General features: G+C 46.6%; 3 protein-coding genes across 5 annotated transcripts; 1 reads left to right on the top strand and 2 right to left on the bottom strand.

Moving 5' to 3' along the window:
- Positions 1–1,452: 1,452 nt before the first annotated feature.
- On the bottom strand, positions 1,453–3,848 carry ISCU (iron-sulfur cluster assembly enzyme). Its single transcript, XM_074887767.1, has 5 exons — positions 3,613–3,848; positions 3,413–3,526; positions 3,044–3,154; positions 2,376–2,454; positions 1,453–2,010 (listed from the first exon to the last, which is right to left on the bottom strand). The coding sequence occupies exons 1-5, from the start codon at positions 3,694–3,696 to the stop codon at positions 1,913–1,915; spliced, it is 486 nt and encodes a 161-aa protein (XP_074743868.1). The 5' UTR covers positions 3,697–3,848; the 3' UTR covers positions 1,453–1,912.
- An 86-nt stretch (positions 3,849–3,934) lies between these two features.
- Positions 3,935–22,461, top strand: SART3 (spliceosome associated factor 3, U4/U6 recycling protein). Of its 2 annotated transcripts, none has more exons than XM_074887766.1 (19): positions 3,935–4,422; positions 5,363–5,489; positions 6,588–6,692; positions 8,108–8,292; positions 9,301–9,406; positions 10,148–10,272; positions 10,750–10,905; positions 12,062–12,200; positions 12,623–12,730; positions 13,132–13,209; positions 13,416–13,474; positions 14,625–14,734; positions 14,996–15,108; positions 15,516–15,592; positions 15,977–16,145; positions 16,897–17,345; positions 18,024–18,176; positions 19,830–20,017; positions 21,046–22,461. In XM_074887766.1, exons 1-19 carry the CDS (start codon positions 4,246–4,248, stop codon positions 21,224–21,226), a joined length of 2,805 nt encoding a protein of 934 aa, XP_074743867.1. In that variant the 5' UTR covers positions 3,935–4,245; the 3' UTR covers positions 21,227–22,461. The 2 variants fall into 2 exon arrangements, with proteins under 2 accessions (XP_074743867.1, XP_074743866.1); XM_074887765.1 differs by having other exon boundaries at positions 16,894–17,345.
- Positions 22,462–22,883: 422 nt separating this feature from the next.
- FICD (FIC domain protein adenylyltransferase) lies at positions 22,884–27,506 on the bottom strand. 2 transcript variants are annotated; one of them, XM_074887410.1, is made up of 3 exons: positions 27,460–27,506; positions 26,476–26,817; positions 22,884–25,557 (listed from the first exon to the last, which is right to left on the bottom strand). In XM_074887410.1, exons 2-3 carry the CDS (start codon positions 26,765–26,767, stop codon positions 24,482–24,484), a joined length of 1,368 nt encoding a protein of 455 aa, XP_074743511.1. In that variant the 5' UTR covers positions 26,768–26,817; positions 27,460–27,506; the 3' UTR covers positions 22,884–24,481. The 2 variants fall into 2 exon arrangements, with proteins under 2 accessions (XP_074743511.1, XP_074743512.1); XM_074887411.1 differs by having other exon boundaries at positions 27,400–27,484.
- Positions 27,507–27,562: the final 56 nt, after the last annotated feature.

The following is a 27,562-nucleotide window of genomic DNA, read 5'->3' as shown; positions in this document are numbered from 1 at the left end:
TCCCGTGTGTTTCTGCAGCTTGTGGGGTGGCTGGGGCCCCCCTTTGCTCGTTTAGGGCCCTCCCTGCCTCACGCTGGTGTTGGGGCGCAGCTGGTTTCAGCACCAGGCCCGTGGGGTCCACACAAGCCCCCAGACAACACAGCCGGCCCGGCCACGCTTCGGGGTGAAGGTTTTCTGCGTGGGTGAAACCCCAGGAGCTGGGGGAAACTCTTATCAGCCAGAAAATCTGTACATCAACACGCCGTTTCTTGGAAACTTTTATCTCACACCCCACAGCTGAGGGTGGGGGGGGGCCGGGGTTGCTGCCGCACACCTCGAGGCAGCTGTGCCTGGCGGGGGTGGCAGGCAAACCTGGGACACAAAAGAGGTTTTTCTGCCTGGAAAGCAACACATTCCCATATCCCTGTATCCCACATCCCTGCATGCCCAGGTTTTGTCCCAGCCACGGGGCAGGCAGGGATGTGTCCCCACATCCCAGCCTTGGGCCAACCTTTCCCCTCTGGAAGAGCTTTTATCTCCCTCTTCTGCATTTTGTCGGGAGCACAATGAACCGATTCTGCCCCAAAGCGGACGTGGGCGTCTGAAGTTTCCCTGATTTTTTATTTTTTTTAAACTGGGAAACCACAGGACTGTTCCCAGGGAGCAAAGCACATTCCTTGCTGCAGGAGACAGGGGCCGTGCCGAGGGCCGAGCTGAGGTACCGCAAGAGCGGTCTTGTGAGCGACAAACCACAGCAGCAACAACACGTGGCCCGCTCTGCATTAAAAAAAAGAAAAAAAAAAAGCTGTGGATAGATATATCAGAATTAGTCACTTATTTTTAAAGGCGGTTTTTAATGTTTATAAAACACCCTAGGTATGAAAAAAGGCAACTAAGGTTTCTTGAGTGGTTTAAAAATCTTAAAAGTTTTTAAATGTGTTTTTCATTTGTTTTGGAAATCTATGGAAATACCCCCCTGGAATAGAACAACCACCAGAAGGCACAGGAGAGAGCAGTGGCCTGGAGCACAGAGGGTAAGCCATGCCAGATCACCCCAAAACATTTAATTTTCAAATTAAAAAAAAATGAATTTTTAAATTCCACTCCACACCCCAGCTATGCTATTCCCCTCCCAGGTTCCAACCCGAGGGGGCATTTACTCTCTTTTAACAGAGGACTCAGCCAATCCAAAGGTTAAATTCTTGCAGAAGACACTCTAAAATTAAGATTGTTCCTCTAACAGGAGCTTCAAAAAAACCCCAGCAAGCGTTAAGTGGTGACAGGATGTGAAAAACAAGCCCTGCTAGCGCTGGGTCTGCGCTTCCTGGAGCGGTGGCAACCAGCACCCAGCTGCTACTTGCCAGTGGCCCAGCAGCGCAGTGCCAGTGCCCTCCAGCGCCCGCTGAAGCGTTCCAGCAGCCCGGGGAGGAGGAACTCGCACACGGATTGCGAAACAAAACTCTGACACAGCTGTAGTTTGCAGGCAGAGGCGCTGCCCCACGTTTGTATACAGCATCGATACACAGAGTGATCCGCAGCTCTTACATAAACGTTAAGACCAAGGCAACGTTTCCCGCTAAATTCTGTAAAAGATTAGGCAAAACTATACATCTTCCAAAAAAAGTGCAGCCCTTCCAGTACCAGAACAGCAGGATTTTCCCTCCTGAGAGAAGCCACCATGTTCTCTGCAGCTGAGCAGTCTTCTTCACTCTAATATTTCAAACGCAGTCGTGACAGGACGCAGGCTGCTGAGACACCCACGTCCCAGTCGTGTAAGCACTACAGGAGTGGCTGTACACAAACGAACAGTGACACGTTGTGCGTAAGTTGTGCGTATCTTACAGCTTCATTTAGTAGTGCACAGGATCCTACTAACAGCTAGAATAATTGCACTGCAAATTTAACTGGAATGAGAACAAGCTTTACAGTCAGTTCAGGCGTTGTTTGCTTTCTTCTCCGGCTCTTCTTTGTTTGGATCCTGCTTCAACTTGTAATCAGCCAAGGCAGCCTTGATTGCATCTTCAGCCAGCACTACAAACAAAACGAGTATTTCAAGGACAACGAAGAGGCACTTAGAACAAAAGATGCCGTAAAAGCAAGAGCAGCTGGCAGTGACCACTGCAGGCAGCGCCCGTCGGCATCTTAGACACAGACCGTCAGAATCTGAACACTTATTATCAGTCTGCTGAGCTACAGAGACCAAAAGATCTGAAAATTCTTAAAATAACCCCCAAATCTGAACATTAGCAAGTTTCCCTTGTGGGCCAACCTTAATGTTCCTTGTGCAGAAACTTTATTTGGAAAGCAACGTTCAGAAGCATCTGCGCTGTTCCCAGATGCCTCCCTCTCAAATACAAGTTTGTGTTTGTACTTTCAGTGTTTGGACCTTTACTTACTCGAGCAGTGCAGTTTGACTGGGGGAAGGCAGAGTTCTTTAGCGATATCTGTGTTCTTGATTTGCAACGCTTCGTCAACCTGAAACGCAGTTAGTGTGCGGTCACCGGTCACGCGAGGTACGACACGGGTTACAAAGGAGTTTGTTAAGAGAGCTTTAGTGCTCCAGAGCCAACAGAATCCACACGGAAGAACATCTCAAGTGCCAGGGCAGTGAAGGATGCCAGAATGAAGGAATGTCTCAGACCGAGCAGGGGCGGGAACAAACCAAAGCACACCAGTGTTAGAGACTGAGTGCTGCTGGAGGGATCATTCCGTGCTTACCTTTTATCATAACATAAAAATGCACTTCTTTTCTCATAGAAAAAGAGTATAATCTAGACACTCTGTAACTAAACTTTCTTTCAAAACCTGAGATTAGCACATTTTTCTTTCTGCATAAGACACAGCGTAGTTCCCTGCAGATTAACGGAGATTCCTGAAAAAGGCAACTATTGCCATCAGGCCACTAACAGCGTTGACAGTTGCTGCTTTCTAAGCTACTGTACCACACTGCACAAAGTCGGTACTGGGACTGCTAGGGAGCCGTTTCCTCCACAAAAAACACAGGCTGGTTGAAAACCTGGAGGCTCTCCATGGTGTCACCTCCAGCTCTGGCAGCGATCCTTACCGTTTTCCCTTTGACCCACTCCGTTGCCAGCGAACTTGACGCTATCGCTGATCCGCAGCCAAAGGTTTTGAAACGGGCATCGACGATCTTCCCGTTCTCGTCCACTTCCACCTGCCAGAGCATTGGTGGCACCTCAGCAGCCGGCTCAGCTCCGCCAGTTGCCCAGAGCCACATTTTAGGCAGGGCCCTGGCTCCCACCGCACCCCGGGGAGAGGGACAGGGCCTGCCCGGGCCCAGGGGACAGCTCAGGGCAAAGGGGTGTGAGGAGGGAAGGCCGCGCAGCACCCCTGAGGGGAAGGGGGCAGATTTAGGCCTAGCAGCAGCCCCAGGCCACCCCCTCCCTCGGTGCCAGCGGGTCCCCAAAGTCACCTGCAGCTTCATGACGTCACCGCAGGCCGGGGCACCCACCAGGCCGGTGCCCACGTTCTTGGCGTTCCGGTCGAGAGAGCCGACATTGCGTGGGTTCTCGTAGTGATCCACCACCTGCGAGGGCACCGCATCACCAACGGCCACCGCCTGGCTCCCCCTCTTCCCCCCACAGCGGCTCCCCGCAGCCCCTCGCCCCTCACCTTCTTGTGGTAGCCCAGCCTGGCCGCCGCCTCCCCGCAGCAGGGCCGCAGCAGCGCCGCCCCCGCCGCCCTCAGCGCCGCCATCTTGAGCCTGGCGGGGGCGCGCGGCCTCGCGCGGCCCTTGGAGCGCCCGACACGGGGCGGCCGCGCGCCCCGGCCACGCCCCCGCGCTGCCTCACGCCTGGCGCCCACGTTTCACCCCGCGCGCTGGGGGCCGCCCGCGGGAAGGGCTCCGCGCTGCCGCTAAAACGATCAATAAACGCTGTTTCCAATCGCGACACCGCGCCTATCGCGACACCCGGCGCGTGTGCGGGCCGCGGCGGCCACACTCAATATGGCGGGCGGGTGGTACTGCGCACGCCGCGGACCTCCTCGGAGGCCCCCAGACGGCCAGGCCCTGAGGTGGCCGCAGGGCAGCCGGCGCCTGAGCCGAGAAGACAAAGGGTCCGCGCCCGGCGGCACTCACCGAACCGCGGCCCCGGTGCGGAGACGAGCGCAGGGTGTAGCGGGCGGCGGCTCGCCCCTCTTCTCGCAGCGGTCGCCCGGCGACAGTGCGCGGCGGCGGGACAGGCGCGGCGAGGACAGCCCCGACGGCCGGCGGAGCGCGGCTGGCTGCGAAGGGAGCTGCATAAGATGGCGGCGGCGGGAGCCGAGGCGGCTGCGGTGGCGGCGGAGGAGGAGAAGCGGCTGCCGGAGGGTGACCCTGAGTCGGGGGGCGATTCAGAGGATGAGGGCGACTCGGACTCGTCTGGCGACGGTGAAGATGAGGAGAAGGAGAATGAGGCCGAGATCCAGCGGCTGGAGGAGCAGGTGGGGCCCGGCTGGGCCGGCGCGGCGTGGGGAGGGGGCGATGGGGCAGCGCCGCGGCCTCCACCCAGTCCAGGCCCTTAGGCCAGGGGAAGCGGGGTTGGAGGCCGGGCTGGGCCGGGCCCTGCGCTGGTGGCCCGCCCGCGTTGCTATGAGAGACGCGTCAGCCCCGGGCGCCCCGCGGGAGCGGTCCCGGGGTTCTGGGGAAGGCTCGTCCCGGAGAACTGAGGCCTCCCCTCCAGGAGACTTAGGAGTGGGGCGAGACCCGGCCTTCGTGGGGTTTTCCTTTTTGTGACTGCCTGCTGGAGCAACTGCGGTGGTAATGGGAAAAAAATCTATGGCTGCTCGTGTAGTTTGATGCTGGAAACTGTCACGACGTTAACGTTTGGAGTCTGAAGTGAAAACTAAGCGTTTTGGGGTTTTTTTGAGAGGGAAATTGGAGAGGAGAGCCCTAGTGCACAGTTTGTATTCGTCAAAAAAAAAGTTTGCTAGCTGACTGGGGTTTTTTTAATTTTCTTTGAAGAAATTAAACTGCATTTGGCTCCGTTGAAGAAGGTTCTATTTATTTTGCGCTCTGTGGTCAGTTTCTGCAGCTGATAGCTGCTGTACTTCTGGTGCTGGCATTTGCACTGCTGAGCAGTAACCTTTAGAGCTTACAGTCATAAGCTAAGCTCTAAGCTTAAATTTAAATCTCTGTTAAAAACTTGGAAGTGTTTTTTGTAAGTGTCTGCTTGTGACCTGAAAGTGTATTGCAGACAATAGTGAAGTTTGGTGCAACTCTGTGCAGGAAGGTAGGTGTTGTCTTGGGTATGTGAACACATGATGACTTTTGTATGCCCCAGAAGAGAGTAAGATGATCTGTTCTGCTAAATGTTTTCTGCTTTCTTCATGTCCATCACTCAACAGTGCTTTTAAAAAAAAAAAATTTTTTTTTTTTTTAAAGCTTTCCATCAATGCTTTTGACTATAACTGTCACTTGGATCTGATAAAGCTGCTCCGCCAGGAGGGAGAGCTGGTAAAGCTCAGAAGAGCTCGTCAGAAGATGAGTGAACTCTTTCCACTTACTGAAGGTACAGAGCATCTTCTCATCATGTTGCAGCTGATACAGCTTAAGCATCATCCATGTAACATACCATTGATTCAGTAGTAAAGTAATGCCAGGCTTCAACAACATTGTTCCAGTCCAGGGAAACCTGAAAGAACAGATTTGGGACTTTTTAAACTGAATGCTGCAGGTGTTAATGGCCAGCATTGAGCTTGGCCTCTGGCAAATGCGAGGTAACAACCCCATTGCAGGAATTTGAGTCCTTGCGACTGCCCTGGCCTCTGCCAGAGGCTGCTGCAGTAGCGGGGAACTGGTGGGAGGGGGTGTTTGTGTGTGCCCTCCTACTCCAGTCTCTGGTCTATCTGTTTGTCTGTCAGCTGGGTGAGTCGCTGCCAGGATGTGCCCCGCTGTAGCCCAGGGACAGGCGTATGTTTGCTTGTGCTGCCTTTGCTGTGGGGCTGGTAACGTACAGTTGTGGGATGGCAGCGCTGAAACGGCTGCAGTCACCTAGTGAATGTGACTCAGAGACAGACTCCTGCCAAAAGTTAAATTTCACAGTCAAGCAGCAAAAAAAAAAAAAAAAAAAAAAAAGAAAAAAAAAAAAAAAAAGAAAAAAATATGTTGGTGGAAGTTGTAGGTAGCCCTTGAAGTGGGTGTTTCTTTACTCGTAACATAGAGGCAGTGTAAATACTGCAGAGGCTGCTCTGCCAGTGTGCTTTTAGCCTTGGCAAGGGAAGGTTTCCTTCTATAAGTGTGGAAACTTGCAGTCTCTAAAGCCATTTACTATTTCTTGTAAAAGTGTGAGGCAAGGTGTACCTCTGGCTGCATCTTTGGTTACTGGTACAGACTGATCCTCTGCCCAAGGTACTGATACATTGCTGCTTGCAACTTCTGCTCTTTTTAAATAAAAGGGTGCTTGTTGAGTACCAATTTGCAAAGGTCTCTACCAAACTTTTCTTTAAAATTAATTGTGAGTAGTTGTGGAGGCTAAAATTGCTCTCTTCTCCCCCTTGGCCCTCTCCCCATTTTTAAGTCTGTTACTAAAAACTCACATAAAAAATTCAACAAATGGATTTAACTTTCTGAACGTTGGTGTGATGTATTCTAAACTTCTTCCTTTCAGAAATTTGGCTGGACTGGTTGAAGGATGAGATAAAAATGGCTTCTGAAAGCTCTGAGCGAGAGAAGGTTTATGAGCTGTTTGAGAGAGCTGTGAAAGATTACATCTGTAAGTTGTTAACACGTTCTGTAAAATGTATTGTGTTGAATTCAGATTATGGCTGGCTTTTTCTAGGAAAGTTTCTTCCTTCTGTTATAATGCAGAAGTTGGATCAAAAAAATTAGTGTGAAGTGATCCTCAGTTTTTCTGAAGCTTTGGAGTTAAGGCCATTCAGAGGCAATGCTTTAAGTGCCACTGCAGTCTTTACGATCTTCTAAGCGAATGTTGTAAAAAGTTTTAAGTGCATATTTGGCACTTCTCTAACCTCTAAAAGCATGGGTTCTTTAGCTCTTTCTTTGAGGAAAGTGGATGCTTTTAAAAGGCTCATTTCTAGTCCCATCTTCTGTGTTGGTTAGTACTGTCTTTGCTGCCACTTCCACTGTGTGACAGCTCTTTCAGAACAGCTTGTAACCGCCGTCTGGGAGACGGCGTTCTTGAAACCCTGTGAAGTAGGTAACCCTCGCCGTGCTGCAGCACCAGGCTCTGATCGTCCTCGTTAAAAGTGAGAGAAGTACGGGGTGTCTTGTCTCTCTGTTTGTCAGGAGCTGTCTGCAGCTGTAGCTTAAAACTTTTAGCTTAAATCCCTGAGTAACTGCGTGCTCCTTGGGTGTTGTGGTAAGGTGCTGAAAATGTGAAGCCTGCAGCAGCAGAGAGGGCTGGGTGACATGGAGGCAAATCCCTTGCAGAAGCTTTAGACAAAATGTCCCTACAGCACCGACACAGCTGGCCAAGGGTGTTGGTGATCCTTCAGGAAGAAGGAACGGAGAGATGAACTGAGAGGATGTATCCTAGATCTGCTGGATGGATTGCACTTGGGCTTTGGGAAGGACTTCTGGAGCCTGAGATGTGCAATCTACTATCCGTTGGTTGGACAGGCTCTACTGGGGGTCCCTGAGCCTAATTTGCTCAGAGACTGGTGTTGGTGGGAGAGGTGCCGGGCAGCTAACGCTGTTCTAGCACCTCCTCCTCACCTCGTGGTTATGCTGCTTCAGCAGTTGCTTAACAGGCAAGTATAGGAGTCTGGAAAGAGAAGAAGGACCTACTTTAATCTGAGTTATGTAGGAGTGCAACAGCTTTGTGGTCCCAGCTCTGCACAGGGGCTCAAGAAAAGTGAAGATGCTGTTGGGGGGGGTCTTGATGCATCTCTGATGTAGCTTGTGCGCCAGAGGTGGCTTGACAGGAGTCGGGCGGTGTCAGTAACAACCACAAGAATGACTACTTTCAGAAGAAAACTGTAGCTGCTGGTGCTGAAGCAAGAGCATAGAATAAAATATTTTAACTTTTCTTTACTACGTTGGATGGTAAAGAAAAATGTCACGTGTTGGTCTATTTATATGCAGCAAATGAGGTGTTTGGGAAGTAGAGAGATGCCTGCCTTTATTTTTGAGGGGATTGGGTCATCTGTTTCTCATAATCTTGTTTAGGTCCTGAAATTTGGTTGGAATATGCCCAGTATTCAATTGGTGGCATTGGTCAGGAAGGAGGAATTGAGAAAGTTCGCTCAATATTTGAGAGAGCGTTAACTGCGGTCGGACTGCACGTGACAAAAGGAACAGCTTTATGGGAAGCCTACCGTGAGTTTGAGAATGCCATCCTGGAAACAGCGCAGGTAAATTGTGGTTTAGTTTCCAAAGTCATCTTGTGCTGCCCCCTCATCAGCCTCCTCTGAGAAAAGAGGCTGTAATGTCACACAGTTGTTTCTTTTCAGCTGTAGAAACTGACCCCTTTGGTCTGGGAAAAATGTTCTGTGTTAGTTGATAAAGTAAACAGATTTGTGTTTAAATAAAATCATAAAATCTCGTATCCAGAAGCGAAGTTTCATTCTCCTGCCTTAGCTTGAACTGACAAAAATAGCTTTAAATGGAGTAGCTTCATTATTTAACGATGTTCTTGCCAGTGAGTATTTTTGCACATAGTCAATCATGTTTACATTTCTAGACTGTTTTCTACTTCAGCGTTTAACTCATTCATTATTTCACACTTTTTGTGACTTTTGGATGATAGTGTGTTATCCCTGGAACATACAGCCTGACATCTGCAAACAATACCTTTACAAGATGGCCCGAATGTGAATATTTCTTCTTATTTTTTGTAGCTTCCTACATAAGAGATGGAAGTTAAAAGATGTCCCTGCCCACAGTAGGTGGAGGTGAAACTAGATGATATTTAAAGGTCCGTTCCAACCCCATTCTATGAAATGCTCTAACGAAGGAGTAGTGGGAGAACACCCTTTCATTCACAAACAGAAAGAAAGGTGAAAGTTTTAAACCATCTGTGCGCACACCAGGGATTTACTGAAAAACTATTTGGCAGCCCTGTGGCTTTGTGAAATGGCATGGTCACATGCTGCTTACTTTTTGTTCAGGTTATCATTTCCCTATACATGTGTCAGCTTTCAGTGAAGAATGATTTTCACATTCATCCAGCTTCTGAGTCTACCAATTTCCAAGTTTTAGCTTTCACAGCGGTGACCTGAAATGCAAGTTGGCTGTGTCTGTTCTTCAAGGATCATGTAGTCATTTGGAGCCCAGATCCTCCAACTCATAAACAATACCCCATCGTGTTCATCAGCTCAGGCTTGAGGGAACTGATTAAATTTCAATCCTTTTGTTTGTAGCCAGCTCCTGGCAGCGTTCCATCTCCTGAGCAGCAGCAGATGCTCTGCAGCCAGCTTGAGAAGATCCACACGCTGTTCAGGCGCCAGCTGGGGATCCCGCTGTTAGGTAAGAGCCGGTGCACTTGGGGAGATGGCGTGGATAAGCTGTGTTCCAGTGATCCAGGCATTAGTCATGATTATTCTTTCGGTAGGGCCACACAAACTGCAGCTGTAGTACTTGCGTATTCCTTAATCAATGACGTTTGCCTGTCTTTAGGGCCTCTTGAATGATGCACAGATCCCTTTTGTTCAGAAATCTTCTTATTCGTTGAAACTTGGTTTATCTGTTTCTTCAGTACATAATTTGAGGCTATTTAAAGTACAAGTGATGAGCACAAACATGACCATTAGGAAGTAGGAATTCAGCTGTGAGGATCACTACCTAAGAACACGCTGACAGCTGGATTGTTCGAATCCTGGTATATCTGGTTCATGCTTTAAACTCCTTCAGTCCCTTTTCTTGCTGCTTTGCTTATAGGAGAAAGTTAAGCACAGTACTTAGACTTCTTCATTTGCATAGTGAAAAAATTTTGGCTTGGTCTCTCTTCTTTAAAGCCGTAGGGAAAATCTTGCCACTTTGGTTTTCTAAATCAAAATCAGTAGCTTTAATATAACTGGCCCCGAGTTTGTGTTGTAGAGCATTGTATAAAGTGAAGTGTCTGAACCCTTTAAGCATGTGGTAGTGTGGCAGTTAAGATACAAAAATACAAACAGAAATACAAATGTGTTAGAATCAAATTGAGGTTGAATTCTGTATGTTTAGTTGAATGAGTGTGTCACTGATGGGCTTTCATGTCTGTTTTAATAGATATGGAGGCTTCATATGCTGAATACGAGGAGTGGTCAGAAGATCCGATTCCAGAAACAATACTAAAGAATTACAAAAAAGCTCTACAGCAGTTGGAGAAGTGTAAACCATATGAAGAGGCACTGGTAATGCTGTTACTTAGACCTTCCTTAAAACTAAGAGTTAATTGCTTTGGGGTGGTAATTTTTTTTCCCCCCCAGATTGTATTATTTTTCTAGTCACAGAGGTAAAGCAGCTGAGTATTGCTAGGTGACTCTTCCAGCTGTGAGCAATGTGAGACAAGAAGCCTCACAACTGGTTATACTGGAAATTATTGAATCTACTGACTGCATCAGGCCACCCTGAGGTGCCCATGAGTACTGTGGCTGTTTCTTCTAGCATTGACAAGTACGTGGGCTAAGAGGAATAAAAAGTAGGGATCTGAATGGCTTCAGAACCAGGGTGGTATTCAGAGATATGTGAAAATCAAAACCTCTTGATATTTAAAGGATAAGCTCTTGTCTGAAACTGTGCATGAGACCTACTCTGAGTAACAACTGAACTGTTTAAGTCGTGCTTTGTTTAGAAGGTTTTAATTTTTTGTATCCCTGTTTGTTTTATAGCTGGGTGCTGAAACACCAAAGCTAGCAGAATATCAAGCTTACATTGATTTTGAAATGAAAGCAGGTGATCCAGCTCGGATTCAGTTGATCTATGAGAGGGCTTTGGCTGAGAACTGCCTTGTGCCAGATCTTTGGGCACGCTACAATCAGTATTTGGTAAGGAAAAAAAACCCAGATGTTTGCAGTTTGATTTCCTTGGGTTTTTTTAATGTTAGTGGCTGATAAACGACCAGTAAGTTCTACCTCAGTCCTGTCCCATAGCCTTTAAATTCTTCAGAAACCGATTTTCACCTCGCCTTTGCTTTCTTGCTGTGTTCAGGGGTGTTTTTATTGATCAAGGGAGCATTTACTCACTTTTTCCTCTAGCTGTGTGTTTTCGCTGCTGAATTAACGGGGGTGGGGGCATCGAGGCTTGTGCTATCTGGCAGAGAGTTGTGTAGGTGTAACCAGCTGTACTGTAAGCATTGTCTCTGGTAGCTGGTCATCCAGGGGCATTGCTTCCGGGGATGTCCCTCCTTTTTCCTTCTAGCTTTTGTAGGGACAGCAGTTCAGTGCTGTCTGAATCACTGGGGAGCCTGCCTGTCCTTCAGGAGGCACTGGTAGATTAATGAAAGTGCTTGTTTGAGGGCTGCCAGTGCTCTCTTGAATGTTCTACAGTGGAGAACAAAACACTAACTTACCAACGAGCTGAAGCAAACGCAGATGTTCAGCCTGTATTTACATGTGGGCGAGTTAGTGCAGTTTGAAAGTCATATTGAACTTGAGAGACAGGGCTTTTCACGTGGACGGAAGGTCGATCTATTAAGAGGTCTGTGTGGCTCGCTACAGGGGAGCTTATCTAGGCTGAGTTGCTCCGTTGTCTCTTTATCTTACCAGCCTGAGACAGCAGGTTGTGGGTGGAACAGCGCCTGCCTGAGTAGGCTATGCGTGCAATTCCTTGCATCTTTTCCTCCTCTCTTCTTAACATACTAAGAACAGTTGGGAATTTGCTTGGTGCCTTTATTATATTCATCTCATCAGCAGAAAATACCTAACTGACTTGGTCAGAGGCAGACAGTTGGGTTTTACAGACTGAATATGGCATGGAGTTTTTGTTTGTGTTGCTCCTGAGCACATCCTTTTTGTTTTGAAGATGTTCACTGGGTTTTTAGGAGTGTAGAATTTAAAATACCCATCTTGTCTTATTATATCTCTTTTCAAATATAAAGTAAAAGCATTGTTTTTAAGGTGTTGGCTTTCTATAAGCTGGTATTTGTCTCGGATGGTCTCTCTGCCTAACAGGAATTTACAACTTTGTTGTATGATATTTCAGGACCGACAGCTGAAAGTGAAAGAATTGGTCTTGTCTGCTCATGACCGTGCTGTTAGGAACTGTCCCTGGACGGTTGGGCTGTGGATTAGGTATCTTTTGGCGATGGAGAGGCATAGAGTTGATCACGGCATTATTTCTGGTAAAGAAAGACCTTTTTGGCAAAGCTTCTTTACAGTACAGAACTGCTTTCTGCTCTCTGGATAATGTGTGACAAACGGTGACTTGTAGGATGCTCTAGGATTTGTTTTTATCCTGCTGCAACAGTCTTAAAGCTGATGAAATGTCCAGTAGCGTGCTTCCAGGGCAAAGCTGCTTTTGTTGAGCAGCTTCAATTCCGAGCAAAGCAATGAACAACTTTGCATGAACATTACTGAATTAAACTGACTTTTAAATTCAATTCCTAAACCAATTTACTGTATGTAGGATTTCTTCTATTTTTCCTGTCTTCCTAGAAATGTAAGGCCTATATACTTTTTTGTGCTGTACACTGTAGCTTGCTAATTTTGTCATTATCTGAAAAGTAAATATGTTTGTGGGGGTGTCTTCCCCATTTTCTTTCAGAAATGTTTGAAAAAGCTCTGAATGCGGGTTTTATTCAGGCAACGGACTATGTAGAAATCTGGCAGGCATATCTTGATTACCTGAGAAGAAGGGTGGATTTTACACAAGGTAAGTATAATATATGTGTGGATAAATATTTAAACTGTTTTCTGTGTACCTCGCTGAAACAGTGGTATTACTTTTTTTAAAATTTTAACAGTAGGTTCATATTTTTCACAAAAATTACTTTCTGGCCAATTAGTGCCCATAAAATGTATGAACTTAGTTGGTTTAAAGTAGCTCCTTGCTGACAGAATAGATTGTGCTGTTGTGAAAATGCTCTGCCTTGTAGTTTAGGTACTTGATGTTTTTTTACTCTGCATGTAGTGAGTTTTACTGAAGTAATAAATTTTGGCTCTCCCTGCCCCCCCAGTAAAGCCATTGTGGGTGTTAGGGAAGAGGCTTTAGTGGATGAGAGATGAAAATTAAATTATTATTTTAAGGCAATTCTTTCTTTTTTTTTTCTAAAGACTCTAGTAAAGAACTAGAAGAGCTGCGGTCTGCATTTGCACGTGCTGTGGAGTATTTGAAACAAGAAGTAGAAGAGCGTAAGTTAAATCATCCAATATGTTGTTTTCTCTTGTTCAAAATAATTTTTAGAAGACCAGTTCTTCACACAGTGTTTAACTTGTATTCAAGTGTCTCAAACATTTTAGGAAAGCCAGAGATAAACATTTCATCTACAATGTAGAACTTGTTTAATAAACACTTTATTTCCAAGAGCCATTCATAAACTACTTATTTTTATTCCCAGGATTTAGTGAGAGTGGAGATCCGTCCTGCACCATCATGCAGAACTGGGCAAGAGTTGAGGTGATGTTTCTACCGGCTGCAATTAAATTGCTAGATTAGAGGAAATCAGTCGTTTTAATGTTCCAGCCACAGAATGCAATCCTCCTGTACTCTGGTGTTTTGTCTGGGTAACGTCAGTGAGGAAATCTTTCTTCTGCCACTCCTGTGTCTGGACAGGGCAGCACACTGTGCTTGAAGCACGCCATCCCAGGGAAGGAACAGCGTTCTCTGAGGAAGCTGTCAGGACTGGTGGCACGTTTATACTGCTGTGTCTGCAGTGTGGCACAGAGATGTGCGAGCAGCTTGGTTAGCAGGCTGCAGCGCCTTGGAACCGAACACTAAGTCTGTAAACTGCCTTGAGTCCTGTCTAATTTAGTGCTGCATACAATAATTAGCTTCAAACTAGTACAGGTATCAGTGTGCTGGTGCAGTCGCTGCCTGCAAGGGGATGTTTTCTTTTCCCTCCTTTGCCACAGGCTCATACGAATCAGGATAAGTCGTTACTTTTGTGCTGGAATTTCTCTGGGTATAATGCACGGAGTGGCTTGCCAAAGTCTCAGGCATTGTAATCCTGAACAGTGTGGGCCTGAATCTGAATTCATTACTTTCACTTTCTGTCCACTTAGTGGAGGGAGAAAGCAGGCACTTCTAGGTGTGATTCGGCTTATGCTAAAGCAGTTCTAATAAATCAGGTGTCTGGTGTTCCCCTGTGCTTCTGCGGTGAGGTCGGGTGAATCCCACTTGGGTGTCTTAATCCATTTCCCCTCTTTGCCTGCTCCCCCAGTTGAAGAGCTCAGGGCAGCGACAGAAATGAAGCACTTCTCTTAAACCACAAAACCAGTTCTCAGTTTAAGTGCTGCATTAGGTACATTCATGAATAATGACAAAAGGAAAAATTCAGAAACAACTATCTGATTTTTTTTTTTTTTTTATAATGACCAAAATGAAACGCGTGTGGGAGCCAGAAACCAAGATTGCTGTAAGAGGTGGGCAGGGAAGTATTATTCAGTCGTAGGATTGCATTAGGTGTTCACTTTGATCACTCTAAGGAGCAGATGTATCTTCCTGGGTTTATGTGCATGATCTGTGCTGTGTTCTTGTTGTGGGGGGGAAAATGGTGTTGAACAAATAATCCTAAATTACATGGAGTGCTTTGGATGCTCTGTTTCAGGCCCGCTTATGTAACAACATGCAGAAAGCCAGAGAACTCTGGGACAACATTATGACTAAAGGGAATGCCAAATATGCTAACATGTGGCTGGAGTATTATAACCTAGAGAGGTAAGCGCTTGGCTGGTTGGAAGAGTTAATTAATTTTGTAGTTTCCTCATCTGTGTGAGACAGGACTTAGATGGGTATACTTCATCTGGGTTTATAATATGCTTTGGAGGTTCTTACAGCAGCTCTGCAGTATATTTCAGCAGTATTACAGCAACAATGTGTAGTGCCAGTTCGCTGGGGAAGGAGGGAAAACCTTTGCATGGAATGTAGTTACCTGTGCTGGAGGGTTGGCTCCTTACAGCTGTGGTTTCCCTGCTGCAGAGCTCACGGTGACACTCAGCACTGCAGGAAGGCCTTGCACCGAGCTGTGCAGTGCACAAGTGACTACCCAGAGCACGTCTGCGAGGTGCTGCTCACCCTGGAGAGAATAGAAGGTAACTAACTGCACGTCGTCTCGTTTTACCCAGCCTAGTTTGTGTACAACGATACGGAGTGAATTTTGATCTAGTGTTTTGTGTTCTGGTGAAGGCTTATTTTCTTTTCACCACTGTAGTATACACAAGCAGCTCTTTTTTTATTCTTCTTTTCTGGCCTGACTTGGAGCCTGCTGAAACTACTGGGTTTTTCCATGCCTTTTTGGAGTGTTGTATGATAAATGAGAGGTTTCTGCTCTGCTTGGTTTTTGTTTTCTTTCTCTTTGAAGCCTACTCACATTTAGAATTTTCATGTGGAATGGTTAATATTAAGAGCAAGTTCCATGAACGCACCAACTCTTTATTTTTGCAGAATTGTATTTTCAAATTATGGGAAAGCTAAACACAAGGCTTTTTTTATCCTTTAGGAACATTGGAAGACTGGGATGCAGCTGTTCAAAAAACAGAAAACAGATTAGCTCGAGTTAATGAACAAAGAGCAAAGGTCAGAACTTTCTGTGAACTACCTAAGCAGTTTATAGGAAATACCCATATTAACATCATGCTTGTCTGAATGTCAGGTTTCTAATGTGGGTTCCTGTAGATAAGCCTGAACTGTCTTAAGGCCTCAGAACTGTTGATTTTAGTTTAAAACTATGGTTAACCCCTTCTGATGCTTTCTGTCTTTCACCTTTTGACCCTTGGATGGATACAAGGATACCGTGCGCTCCAGGAAAGCTGTAAGAGCAAACAATTGAGATGTGCTTTAAATGATGATGCCATTAGCGCTGTGTTTAATGTAGCTTAGGAGAAAACCCTCCAGCTGCAGTACTCTAAAAAATGCTCTGCAATCTGCAGTCATTAGGAAAAAAATCTTGTATATTTGTAGGCTGCTGAGAAAGAAGCTGCTCTGGCAAAGCAGGAGGAGGAGAAAGCTGAACAACGAAAGCAGGCTCGGGCAGAAAAGAAAGCTTCCAAAAAGGCTAAAAAACCCAGGATTGGAGACAAGCGCAAAGCAGATGATGATGATGAGGGTGAATGGGGACAAGAAGAAGAAGGTAAAAAAAAAAAAAAAAGAAAAGAAACTTCAGACCTCTGGTAACAGGGTTATCAGTTGTCTCCCTTCTGTTAGAGGCAGGTGAGGATGTGCCATCACTGGTGTCCCCAAAGGTGCTGTGTTTTCAGGGTCTCTCTCTTCTAGGAGGTCTTCACTGTGGTAATGAAATGAAAGCAAGACTAAATGGTTTTTGACAAACAGAAGTATATGTTTATAAGAACTTCTAGAGGTTTTTTAGGCTTTTCTTATTTCAGAGAAATACTGTGATTTAGGTTTTTTGTCATCTTTGCTTTTTTAAAAAAAAGTCATTTTCCTGACTCATCGAATGATGCTGAGGCGTGTGTCTAAATTGGGTAATCCAGTATTGTAGCAGTCTCTTGGAAGGTGGTAACAGAAGATTTTAATAGATTGCTGCCTCTGGGAGTTTTGGGAGCTTTTAGATTTTTTGGTTTTACTTTAAAAAAAAAAAAAATTAAAAAAAAATCTTATGAGACAGAGAGAACATGAATCAGTAGTTGTAACTGACAGAAAAAAGGAAAAAATATTCCTGTTGCTTTCATCTAAATTCTTCCTGCCTTGGTCAAGTAATCATTATTAAAAACCTGAGGGAGGTTTTTATTTTGGGTCTTTAAGACCTATCATTGTCACTGGGGTTTCACATGCCATTTCCAGATGCTCTAGTGATGGAAGACAGCTTAATTTCAATGGTGAATGAAATGGTTAGTAAGGCTTTCCATGTCATCAATCAGCAGAGCAGCCCAGCAAGAGACACAAAGGAGATGGTGATGGTGTACTTCTTGAAGAAGACATGGAGGTAGAAACGGGGCTCTTTGGAAGAAGTGGACCTGAAAAGCCAGATCGCCCAGCAAACCAGAAGGAAAAGGCATCTACCAGTCGAAAAGACATCCCCAAGGTTTTACATGATAGCAGTAAAGATAATGTCACCGTTTTTGTCAGCAACCTTTCCTACAACATGGCAGATCCTGAAGTGAAACTGAAAGAGCTCTTTGAGAGCTGTGGGGAGGTAGCAGAAATCCGTCCAGTGTTCAGCAACAAGGGGACTTTCCGGGGCTACTGCTACGTAGAATTCAAGGAAGAAAAATCTGCTCTCCAAGCTCTTGGCTTGGATCGTAAAGTTGTGGAGGGAAGACCAATGTTTGTTTCTCCATGTGTTGACAAGAACAAGAATCCAGACTTTAAGGTAAACTTTTATTCTTTCAAGTAATAGGTTGAACAGTGGGACTGCCTAGGAAGGCTAGCAGGATGTGTTGCATCCAGAGTGCTTGCATCTGATGACTTCACGTGTTAGTTTGGAGTGGTAACGTATGTCTTAGCATAATAAAGCTCTTTTCTGGGAGTTCTTGCATCTTACATTACTTTGCCATGAACCAGGATTGACAGGAGCAGATTTCTGCAAATCTTGAGTAAGCTAATCTGAGCAGCTTGTTAATGGTGTGAGGTACCCACATTCCTTCTTGAGCAGCTCAATCTGTAAAGTACTTTTTTGGTTGAGTCCCTTCAGCTGTGGGCATTTATGACACAACCCACTGGTTCTTGGTTTGTACTGGAGATCAGTTGTGTAATCAGTGGTTTTCTGCATTACAGAGTTACTGTGCTGAAAAACTTAATGGTCTGGATAGTGATAATGTTGTCTTGCTCAGCTGAAGGAGACGCAAACATTTGGAAGCATTACTTGCAAGTCCTTAGTGTATGCCTGTATGTTTATATGCAAATATCTTCCAAGATACTACTCATGACCTGAAGGTGTTTTTGCATCACACAAATTTATGAAGTACTCCGAGCTTTTGGAGGTGTAATAGATTGAAATCCTTGGAGTCTCTGACTGCTTTGGCATCTAACAGCCTTTTCGTTTCTTCAGGTGTTCAGGTATAGCACTACACTGGAGAAACATAAACTCTTTATATCTGGTTTGCCGTTTTCCTGCACTAAGGAGGAGCTGGAAGATGTGTGTAAAGCACATGGGAATGTGAAAGACATTCGGCTGGTCACCAACCGAGCTGGAAAACCCAAGGTAGGCATCCTTAATGCACTCTTAAGAAATCCCTCAAAAAGAAGCAAATCATGGGAGTTTGGATACAAAAAGTAAGTTTTGTATTTTAAGTTGCCAACCTGGCTTTGCGTTAAAACTCGTAGAAATGCTTGGATTTATACAGCCCAGTGTGCCTTTGGGCCAACAAATAAGAAGTAGGAGGAATTTTCCCAGAATACTTAAATTGCCCAAGAAGAACGTGCGATATAAATGGGATGGAGGGGAAGATGTTTACAGCACTTTCAGTCTAGTAAAAATAGGCATTAGTAAGGCTGCAGAGAATGTGGTTTTTTGAGTCACTGACTCGATAGGGCTTACCTGGTATAACTGATTCCCCTTCTCCCTTTCTTAAGTTTCTTGAGGTTATTGTTCATAACACCTGCTGCAATAATAGATTTGTCAGTCAGAAATGAGCCACCTATCTGTGACAGGGCTCATTATTTCCATCCTGGAATAAATGACTCCTTGTTAAATAAGAGACTCTAAACCAGCTGCTGCTCTGCCAAAGTTGTACCTGACACCTCAGCCATGTCTGCATGTCGGGCTCTTCTAACAGGTGCCATCCTGGTGATGTGCGTGTGTTTTTTAAAAATGTATTTTCTAGGTCTTGGCAATATCTCGGGTACAGTTCCTGTTGCATGCACCTTGTGAGGAGTGCTCTCATGTGTACCCCAAGTCTTGCAAGCCCTGTCCTGAGCTTAGTTTGATTCTGTCTAAACCACAAATAAATGTACTTCGAATGTTATATAAAATCTGATGTGTTTCCTGTGAAACTGAATAAAAATACAGCTGAAGGGTTTGAATGGCGCTTAGAAGAATAACCATAACAGAACTGGGAGGTGATGCCTCCCAACTAGTGTACCCGCTGGAGGAGTCCGCTGCAGCAGATGCTGGGGGTGCCCTTTTGTCCACTTGCTGGAAATAAGACCCCACTACTGAAGGTGCATCAGCAGCAGTTACCAGGGTGGTTAGCAGCTGGTTACCAGGGTGGTTAGCAGCTGCTACTGCATGAAGCCAACACAGATCCATTTCCTGCAAAGAACGCTTTTGTCACCAGTCACTGTTCTCGAGGCAGCAATACCAGTCTCTTTTTGCCTGTCAGTCCTGTCGGAGCTGCTTAAAATGGGCTTTACTGCTCTTGAAACCAAGGTGGCTGCAATAACGACCCTGTGTTAGCAGACTTGATTCCTTAGTTACCAGTTGTAGCTTAGTGAAGAGTCACAGGAGGGTTTGTGTGGATCTTTCTGTTCTAGCTCTGTAGATTGATTTTTCACTATGAATGCAAATCTGTCCAATTCCAGATTCAGCCTGGATATATGTATAATATACATTTAGAAATGAAGACTTGCCACTGATGCAGTACTTCATTACATTTACTTTACTGGGATCTTGGTTTCCTTTTTTTTTCTTTTTTTTTTTCTAATGCCTCTTCTACAGATTAGGGCATCGTGAATGAGAGTCAAGAATTGCAGGTTGTGTAGATAAGAATTTTGTTAGCTAAAGAATACTGGGACTTAGCCATGTTTAGGTCTGATTTCTGTATGATTTTCTTAGCAGTTGGCCAAATTATTCACAAAAGCTGTCGCGCAGAGAAGGAAGCCCTAAAACTAATGTAGGTTACCCCTTCTTACTTAGGGCTTGGCCTACGTGGAATATGAAAACGAAGCTCAGGCCTCGCAGGCTGTGCTGAAAATGGATGGCCTGACGGTTAAGGAACATGTCATCAAGGTGGCGATCAGTAACCCCCCTCTGCGAAAGCTGCCGGACAAGCCCGAGGCGGGCAGAGCCTCGCAGTTTGCGGTACCGCGGCAGATTTACGGAGCGTGAGTATTAGTGAGAGAGACTGGTGATGCTTAAAAAGGAAACGCTGGGTTTCTTTATGGGCTGAAATGTAGGAATCTCATGAGGAGCGATTGAAGGAGCTGGGACTGTTCAGTGTGAGGAGGAGGAGGCTGAGGGGAGACCTCATCACTCTCTACAGCTCCCTGAAAGGACGTTGTAGAGAGGTTGGTGCTGGTCTCTTCTCACAGGGAATTAGTGACAGAACAAGAGGGAACGGCTTTAAACTGCAACAGGGGAGGTTTGGACTGGACATTAGGAAAAAACTTTTCACAGCAAGAGTGGTCAGAGGGTGGAATAGGCTGCCCAGGGAGGGGGTGGAGTCCCCATCCCTGGATGTGTTTAAGGGCCGTTTGGATGAGCTGTGGGGGGATGTGGTGTAGGGGAGAACTTTGTAGAGTCGGGCTGAGGGTTGGACTCGATGATCCCGAGGGGCTTTTCCAGCCTGAATGATTCAGTGATTCTGTGATCTAGAATATGAGAGAACATTTAAAAAATGCTGAACTGTAAAAATTTGCGTTGCTGGATTGATGAGGAGAAGCAGATTTTTCTTCTTCATCAGTAGAAGCCGGTCCAGTGCCTGATACTCTCCATCGCTGCAGACATCCCGTTGGATCCGCTGTCAGCACCGGAGCGCTAATAACTTCCCTGTCCTCTCGTTCTGGAGAACCAGCCGTTGCTCACAGTGAGCATTAAGGCTGCTCTCTCATCTTTTAGAGTGCTCCTGCTGCTGAGCATTGCACTGGTGCCGTATTGTACGTGCCCCGTAGATAAACACCGAGCTTCAATTTCTGGGGACTGTTGGGCAGTTGTTTTCTGCCAGGACGTAGGTATAGTGTTTCAAAGGGCACCCATTGAAAGCTTTGCGCTACTTATTACTGAAACAAATGACAGGAATAATATTTAAATGAGTGTTCCTCTTAGTGAACAAAGTCTTTTTTGTTTCCCCAAGCGAAAACAGTATGTTCAAAGAGCACTGGGATATTTTTAAATGTCACTTTTTGTTCTGCAGGCGAGGCAAGGGAAGGACACAGCTTTCAATGATGCCTCGTGCGTTACAGCGCCAGAGTAATCCTGTGGCTAAGGCTGAGAATGGGATGGTCCAGAACTCACCAGCAACTTCATCCGAACCCCCTGAGGAGCCTAAAAAGATGTCCAATGCTGATTTTGCCAAGATGCTACTGAAAAAGTGAGCAAAAAATCTGCAATCAGCGGGTCTGGTAAAATGTGAAATGCCTTTATGGAAGCCATGTTGTGTCCTTATGCTAGCAAGGAGAGAACGCCCGTCACAATCACGTGTAAATACTGTTCTGGACTACTGCATTCATCGAGATCAGTGTAGGATGGTACAAATCCAGTTTTTTTTCCTCTGTTTCTAAGAGCAAAGAGTTATGCTATGTTCTGGTAAAATGGCGTTAATATGATTCCTCATATTGAGGGTAACGAGAGGGGAAATATTTCCTGTACAGGTTGGATGCCGCATCAAGTTTTATGAATACTTTCAAATATTTCTCTTTCATTAACGAATGAGATGCAATGTGAAAGCCTAGTGATAACTCCTAGTGTCTCGTGTCAAGCTCCACTGGTCAGTTTGGATTGTGATTGCAGTCATTCTCTCTGACAACGAACCCATTTTACACCCAGACACCCACACGCAGGGACATTCATCTCCTTCCATTAAGAGTTAAATGGCAGATGCTAGTAACTTCACCACAATGGCCTATTTTAGTATTGGGAGAGTTTCTATACATATGTGCGTATATGTATATACACAAATATACATATATATGTATTCAGTTAATGTTCTGTTCGAGTCGACCTGTTTTTTATATTGTGTATTTGTAAAAGACATTCAAATTATTATTTTTAAGTGTCATGAAGTAATACTTAGATCTGGTAATTTTTGTTTCCCATAAAAGCTGTACATGCTGTTGCTGAGGACCATTTTGGGGTTGGTTTTTTTTTTTTTTGGGTTGTTTTTGCTAGCTAGCTCATACGTCTTTTGCAGGTGGTTTCTGTATGGTTTTGTACAAATGTGAAGTGCAAGCTGACGTTTCTTGGTTTATTAAACTCAAGTTCTCAAAGGTTTTCTATAAATACTGTTGCTTTTGTTTAAATGTGGGTGTTGGAATTGCACTTATCCTCTGGCAGCTGGGTAACACTGTACCTCGCCTCTCAGGCGCACTGCGATACAGTGTCACTTACATACCTTGAAGTAGCTCATTCCATCTAGTACGAATATCCTGGAACCACTTCAATAATCTGGTACGTGATCTTGGACAGAAATTTTACTGCTCGTCTGACTAAAAGTGTTGCTAACTCTGGAAGTCAACACAGGCGGGGGCTGAATGTGAGGGGGGGACCCCGGTACCGAGTTCACTTGTACACCACAAGCACTGCTGCAAATAAACACTATTTTCAGTGCTTACATTGTGCTGATTTGACTTGGCTTTACTTTAAAATGACGACTCTGCTTCGTAGCTTTGACCCACGTAATGTCGGCAGCTGTGGGGATGCAGCGTGGGACGGGTGGTGGTTCTTGGCTCTTCTGGGCTGGATGCTTGGCCTAGCTATTGTGCCGGTGATACAGGGGGGTTGTAGCTCAAAATCAGCTTAGAAACATTCTATTTACGCTTTAATATGGAGCTTTTTGACTTGAGGGTGGGAATGCTGAGGTTGGCTGTGGTGATCTCAGCTTCCCTTTGGCTGCTGGGGGTGGACTGGCCGCTTCAGAGCTGGCCGCGGGGCGGGTGTACACAGGGACAGGTACCCTCTAACTCGCTGCTCCACAGCCTGAACCGCGACCGCTTCTTGATTTACTGCACAGAAAAGTGTTTTGAGAACAGCCTATTCCAAACAAAGACTTTAATATTAAAATAGTTTATTAATCTGTTACTAAAATAACATATTTTTTTTCCCAGAGTTCTAAAGTGCGGATTTTATTTATACTCATCTTGCACTACACCAATAAGCACGCTTTGTAAAGACAGAACAACCTTCCTCATTTATTGTTCACTTTCCCCAGCAACAGTAACCAGTACATAAGCATGGAGTGGTGCTGTAGGATACAGGTAACTCCCAGTCTTGTCCTACTGCCCGCTTGTATAAAATGTGTCCCAACTACCTCGCAGGGAAGAGAGTTAGGAGGGAAGAAACTTAACACTGGCCTGGAACAATCTAAGCTTAACAGCACTCTAAACTAGATTGACTCAAAGCTTTCTGAATTTAGAGGGGTTGGGATCAATTATGCTGTCACACACCTGGCAGAGAGGGGCACATGGAGTTGTTATTCTGTGTTAGGCTGCAGGTGCTTTTACCTTAAAAGGAAAAATAAAGTGCTTCTCAGAATTGCACAGCAGCTTCCAGCTACTGCACTGGCTGCCGCTGCAGCAGAGAGGCCTCGTGTGATTCTTGACGTGTTTATCACAGTAATAACACGACCTACTAATTAATTGTGAAAAGTTCTCTTGTGTGAATTGAAGAACCTTAAGTTTACAGCAAACTTGCTATATGTATTCTTACCAAATTGGCACAGCCAATAAAGGTTGTTTTGCAGTTATGTATCATAACCTTTCCTGCCCCCAGCTTTGCAGAATTTAACCCTTTTTCAAAGCCTGAACTGCGCTGCAGTTCCCCAGCGAGGCCTGAGGTCTGAGGCAAGGACTGGGAGCATGAGGCAGTCCTGTCGGAAGCACAGCAAAAGCACCTCCCAGGTCAGTGAAATCAGTCAGGATTTCTTCTCTTGTTCTAGTCACATCAGCTGTAATCTTAAACCAAATACTTCCCCCTGGTACAAAACCCAACCTAGGAAAGGCAGCTGAAAGTAAACACGCAAAGTGCAACTGAAAACAGAAATGGTAGGGGAGAGAAGCCTTTGCTGAGCTGGAGTCTGGCCTCCTTCCTGATCAGCACCGTCAAACTCGTATAACTGACAGGAAAGGGTCAGAGTAGCTGCAGAGTGCTGCTACTGCACGAGTCATGTCCTGGGGTTTGGTTTTGTTGGGGTGTTTTTCTTTTTAAACAGGGAAGAGGTAACACAAAGCAACAACTCAGTTAAGACTTTGTCTTACCTAGCAGCTCCTTGACAAGGTAAGACCCTGCAGCTGACCGACTAGGTGAAGGGTTGTGATTGAAGCAGCTTCTCAAAGCTTAATTTTAGGGAGAAATCTAATTCTACTTCAGCTTGTTGGACACCTCTGACATCTCTCCCCACCTTCTTCCAGTAGCACAAGTAAGTTCTAGCACACAGTCAACATCAACAGTTCACATTTCAGCTTGGCATAATGTATATAAATAAATTATATTAATTTAATCAAATGTAAGACACTTTAAATAAATGAAATGCTGAAGAGTGACACCTCCTGTTGAGTTATTTCCCAGCAGGAATACTGAGCGGCTTGGCATTCTGTTCTCCCGCACGTTCGCTGGCTTCTGAACGTCCACAACCCTCAAGTCTTGACGGGGATGGTTTGCCTGCACCCGGCGGTGCTGCCATCTGCTTCAGGTAAGCCCACGGAATATTCCGTGGTGGCGATGAGCAACATGTCCAGAGTCGTCTCGGTACACTTCGCAATAAAACGTATGAAAGGCCTCACGTCGCCCTCGTTGGCTACTTCCAAGACGTGGTAGTACTCGGCCCGTTGCTCCTTGCGGATTGTGATGGGTGGGTAGCCCGCCTGCATCAGGATGAGGTTCATTAACAGGCGCGAGGTCCTCCCATTGCCGTCTACAAACGGATGGATGTAAACCAATTTGTAGTGGGCTAACGCAGCAAATTCCACGGGGTGCAAGCTCATGGCGTCTTCCGAGTTAATCCACTGCACAAACTCCTGCATCTGTTTCTCAACATCCTGGGGATGGGGGGGTATGTGATGTCCTACAAACACCTGAGTAGTCCTGAACCGCCCTGCCTCCACGGGGTCGGCGTAGCCCAGCACTCGCCGGTGTATCTCCAAGATGTCCCCGATGGTTACGGAGCCTATCCGCGACACCAGCGTGGTGTTGACGTATTTCAAAGCCGCGTGCATGCCGATCACCTCGTTCTGCTCCACTAAGCTTTTTCCAGGAACGGCGTATCTGGTCTCGATGATGTGTCGTATTTCTGAGAGCGTCAGGGTGTTCCCTTCAATAGCAACCGTGTGGTAGATGTGGTGGTAATAGGACTCCTCCATCACTCGGCGCAGGGCGGAATTGCCTTTGGGGATCGCCATCACTTTTTTAACCTTGCTGTCAATAATACTGAAATACCTCTGATCTATCTCTTCAACTAAAGGAAGCGTCCGGTCCCGATTGATCAAAGCCTTCTCATTGCAGGGAGAAATGGTGAGTGCTTTGGAGTACAAATAGTCAGCTCGAAGAATGTCTTTTTCCTCTTCGGAAAAGATACCAAATTCATTCAGGGCATCCACATAATCGGGGTCCATTTTGAGGGCGTACACAAAGAGTTTGTGGGCTTTCTCCCGCTTGCCTTGGCGCTTCATTTCGAGGGCTTGATTCAGAGCTGCTTTGGCTTCTAACTTCACTTCTGAAATGCAACAATAACACTTAGATAACAGAGTAGGGAATTTGACCAAAAACCTCTGGAAACTGTCACTCTTTACCGATATAAAAATTAAATACACCCACTCTGTAAGAACTAAGAGAGAACTTGTTTTCCAGCCTTTCCAGGCTACAAGCGCAGAGGCTTACGCCACGTTTGCAGGCCGAGTGCGTGGCAGCGGAGCTGTTCCTGGCAGGCAGCACTGTGAGGCAGGAGCTGTGAGCAGCGTGGCTCGAGCTGGCCACAGGCCTGTGGCCATCCCAGCAAAACTCACTTTGGCCACCAGACTGCTTTGTGTGGGAGGACACAGAGTCTTAAATACATTCTCTTGACAAAAAGGGCCAGTTCTCTTGCTAGAAGCACTGCTAACAGCACTTCTGTGGTTTTTTTTTTTGTCACTGAACTATCAAACATCTTCCCAGCAATAACAGCTTTAATGGAAACAAAGATACAGGGCTGGAATTGTTTTGATTCCTTCACATGTTTTCCAAATTAACATCCTGGCCAATAAAGGCAACGACCACAGCCTGCTGTTGCCAGAAAGGCTGGGCTATGACAGCCAGGACTTCAGGATTAAGGCCGTGTATCCCAGGTTACTGTGTATTAAAACAGCACTCTGTATTCCAGTTACCTTAACAGAACTTACTAGTACTGAAAGCATGAGGAAAAACTTCCGAGAGACAGAGCAGCGCTGAGAGGCAAGCGCATCGCCCTTCTGCAGCGCAGGGCAAGGGAATGTGGTCAGGCGTGTCTGACCTCTGGGTCGTTTACAGCTGACGTTAATTTGCAGTTGGGCAGTAAGAGCTCATTATGGGGTACAGGAGATCAGGTGGGGGGGGCACAGATCTCCACATTACACAGCAACTCAGCTGCTTCCCTGCACCCGCCCAGGAACACTCTTACCTGGGGGGGCTTTGCCTTTCAGCACCAGCAGCTCCAGCCCGTTGGAGGTGACGCTCAGCCCGGTGGTTTGTCCCGTGTATCTGGTGACCCCCGAGGAGCCCGCGCCCAGTTTACTTTTCAGGAAGGAGAGTCCTTTGAGCACCGCGTGGCACTGGTCTTCCACAGCAGCCAGCGGGAGCAGCAGCATCACCAGCGAGCCCAGGAGGAGCACGAGCACGGCCGCCCACCTGACGCGGACCCACAGAGTTATCCATTTCACCTCGGGATCTGTCGCCATAGACACGAGATTCATCCTGCTTCCAGCGCAGACACGAGGAACATCTCCTTCCCCACCGCTCCCACCTGGGAAGAGAAACAGCTTTAGCCAGAGCTCCGTGGCACAGGGCTGTCGTCGGGCTGGAGACGGGGCACCTGAGGGGACTGGGTTTGTGTCGCAGCTGTCGGGGGTTACCCCAAGCACCCGCCTTTCCCTGCCACCTCTAAGCACGTCAGGGCAGGGTGCATGCGGTATTCAGTGTAACAAATCCTTACGGGATCCGCTATACGTTACTGCAGCGGCAGCACTGTGAGGAGATACTGATGCCCCTGCTCAGCACGGGCACCGGGCTCTGCCAGCCGGCTCCGCGGGGATGAAGGAGCTCGGCCCCGTAACCCTATGGCACTGCTACCCACCTCCTCCCTCCCCCAGCTCCCAGCCCTTCTCCAGGCCTGCGACCCCCGAAGCTCCAGGCTCCTGCGCATCCTCCCGGTGTGGAAATCCCTCCCCAGCCCGCCCTGTTCGCTCCCCAGTTCCCCTTCAGCCGCCGCCCCTCCTCCAGCACCGTGCCCGCCCCAGGCCTCCTTCCCCTCAGCCTGGTCCCCCTAGCCCCTCCCTGTCCGGGTCCCCCGGTGCTCCCCGCAGCCACCCTCCCTCTCTCCGCCAACCTCAGTCTCCCTCAGGCCGGCATCCGCCTCGGCCCAGGCCCCTCAGCGTTCCCCCATCACCTTTGCCGCCTCCCAGAGCCGCCGGCTGCCGGCTACAGTAGTCCCGCCCTCTGGGATCCCGCGCTCTGCTATTGGCTGAGCCGCCCCTCTTCTCATTTTCCAT

Source organism: Strix uralensis, chromosome 17, assembly GCF_047716275.1.
Source record: "Strix uralensis isolate ZFMK-TIS-50842 chromosome 17, bStrUra1, whole genome shotgun sequence".
NCBI classification, from domain to species: domain Eukaryota; kingdom Metazoa; phylum Chordata; class Aves; order Strigiformes; family Strigidae; genus Strix; species Strix uralensis.
The sequence above is the reverse complement of the archived record's forward strand: the minus strand, read 5'-3'. Positions and strand labels throughout refer to the sequence as shown.

Bases quoted from the DNA above. Each gene is read 5' to 3' on its own strand.
- SART3 (XM_074887765.1), top strand. From the start codon at position 4,246: ATGGCGGCGGCGGGAGCCGAGGCGGCTGCGGTGGCGGCGGAGGAGGAG. The intron at 13,210-13,415 runs GTAAGTTAAATC...TTTTATTCCCAG, and splicing joins GAAACAAGAAGTAGAAGAGC to GATTTAGTGAGAGTGGAGAT. The intron at 20,018-21,045 runs GTGAGTATTAGT...TTTGTTCTGCAG, and splicing joins CCGCGGCAGATTTACGGAGC to GCGAGGCAAGGGAAGGACAC.
- FICD (XM_074887410.1), bottom strand. From the start codon at position 26,767: ATGAATCTCGTGTCTATGGCGACAGATCCCGAGGTGAAATGGATAACT. The intron at 25,558-26,475 runs GTAAGAGTGTTC...GTTGCATTTCAG, and splicing joins GAAAGGCAAAGCCCCCCCAG to AAGTGAAGTTAGAAGCCAAA.
- ISCU (XM_074887767.1), bottom strand. From the start codon at position 3,696: ATGGCGGCGCTGAGGGCGGCGGGGGCGGCGCTGCTGCGGCCCTGCTGC. The intron at 2,455-3,043 runs GTAAGGATCGCT...ACTGCGTTTCAG, and splicing joins AGTGGGTCAAAGGGAAAACG to GTTGACGAAGCGTTGCAAAT. The intron at 2,011-2,375 runs GTAAGTAAAGGT...TTTTGTTTGTAG, and splicing joins AGTCAAACTGCACTGCTCGA to TGCTGGCTGAAGATGCAATC.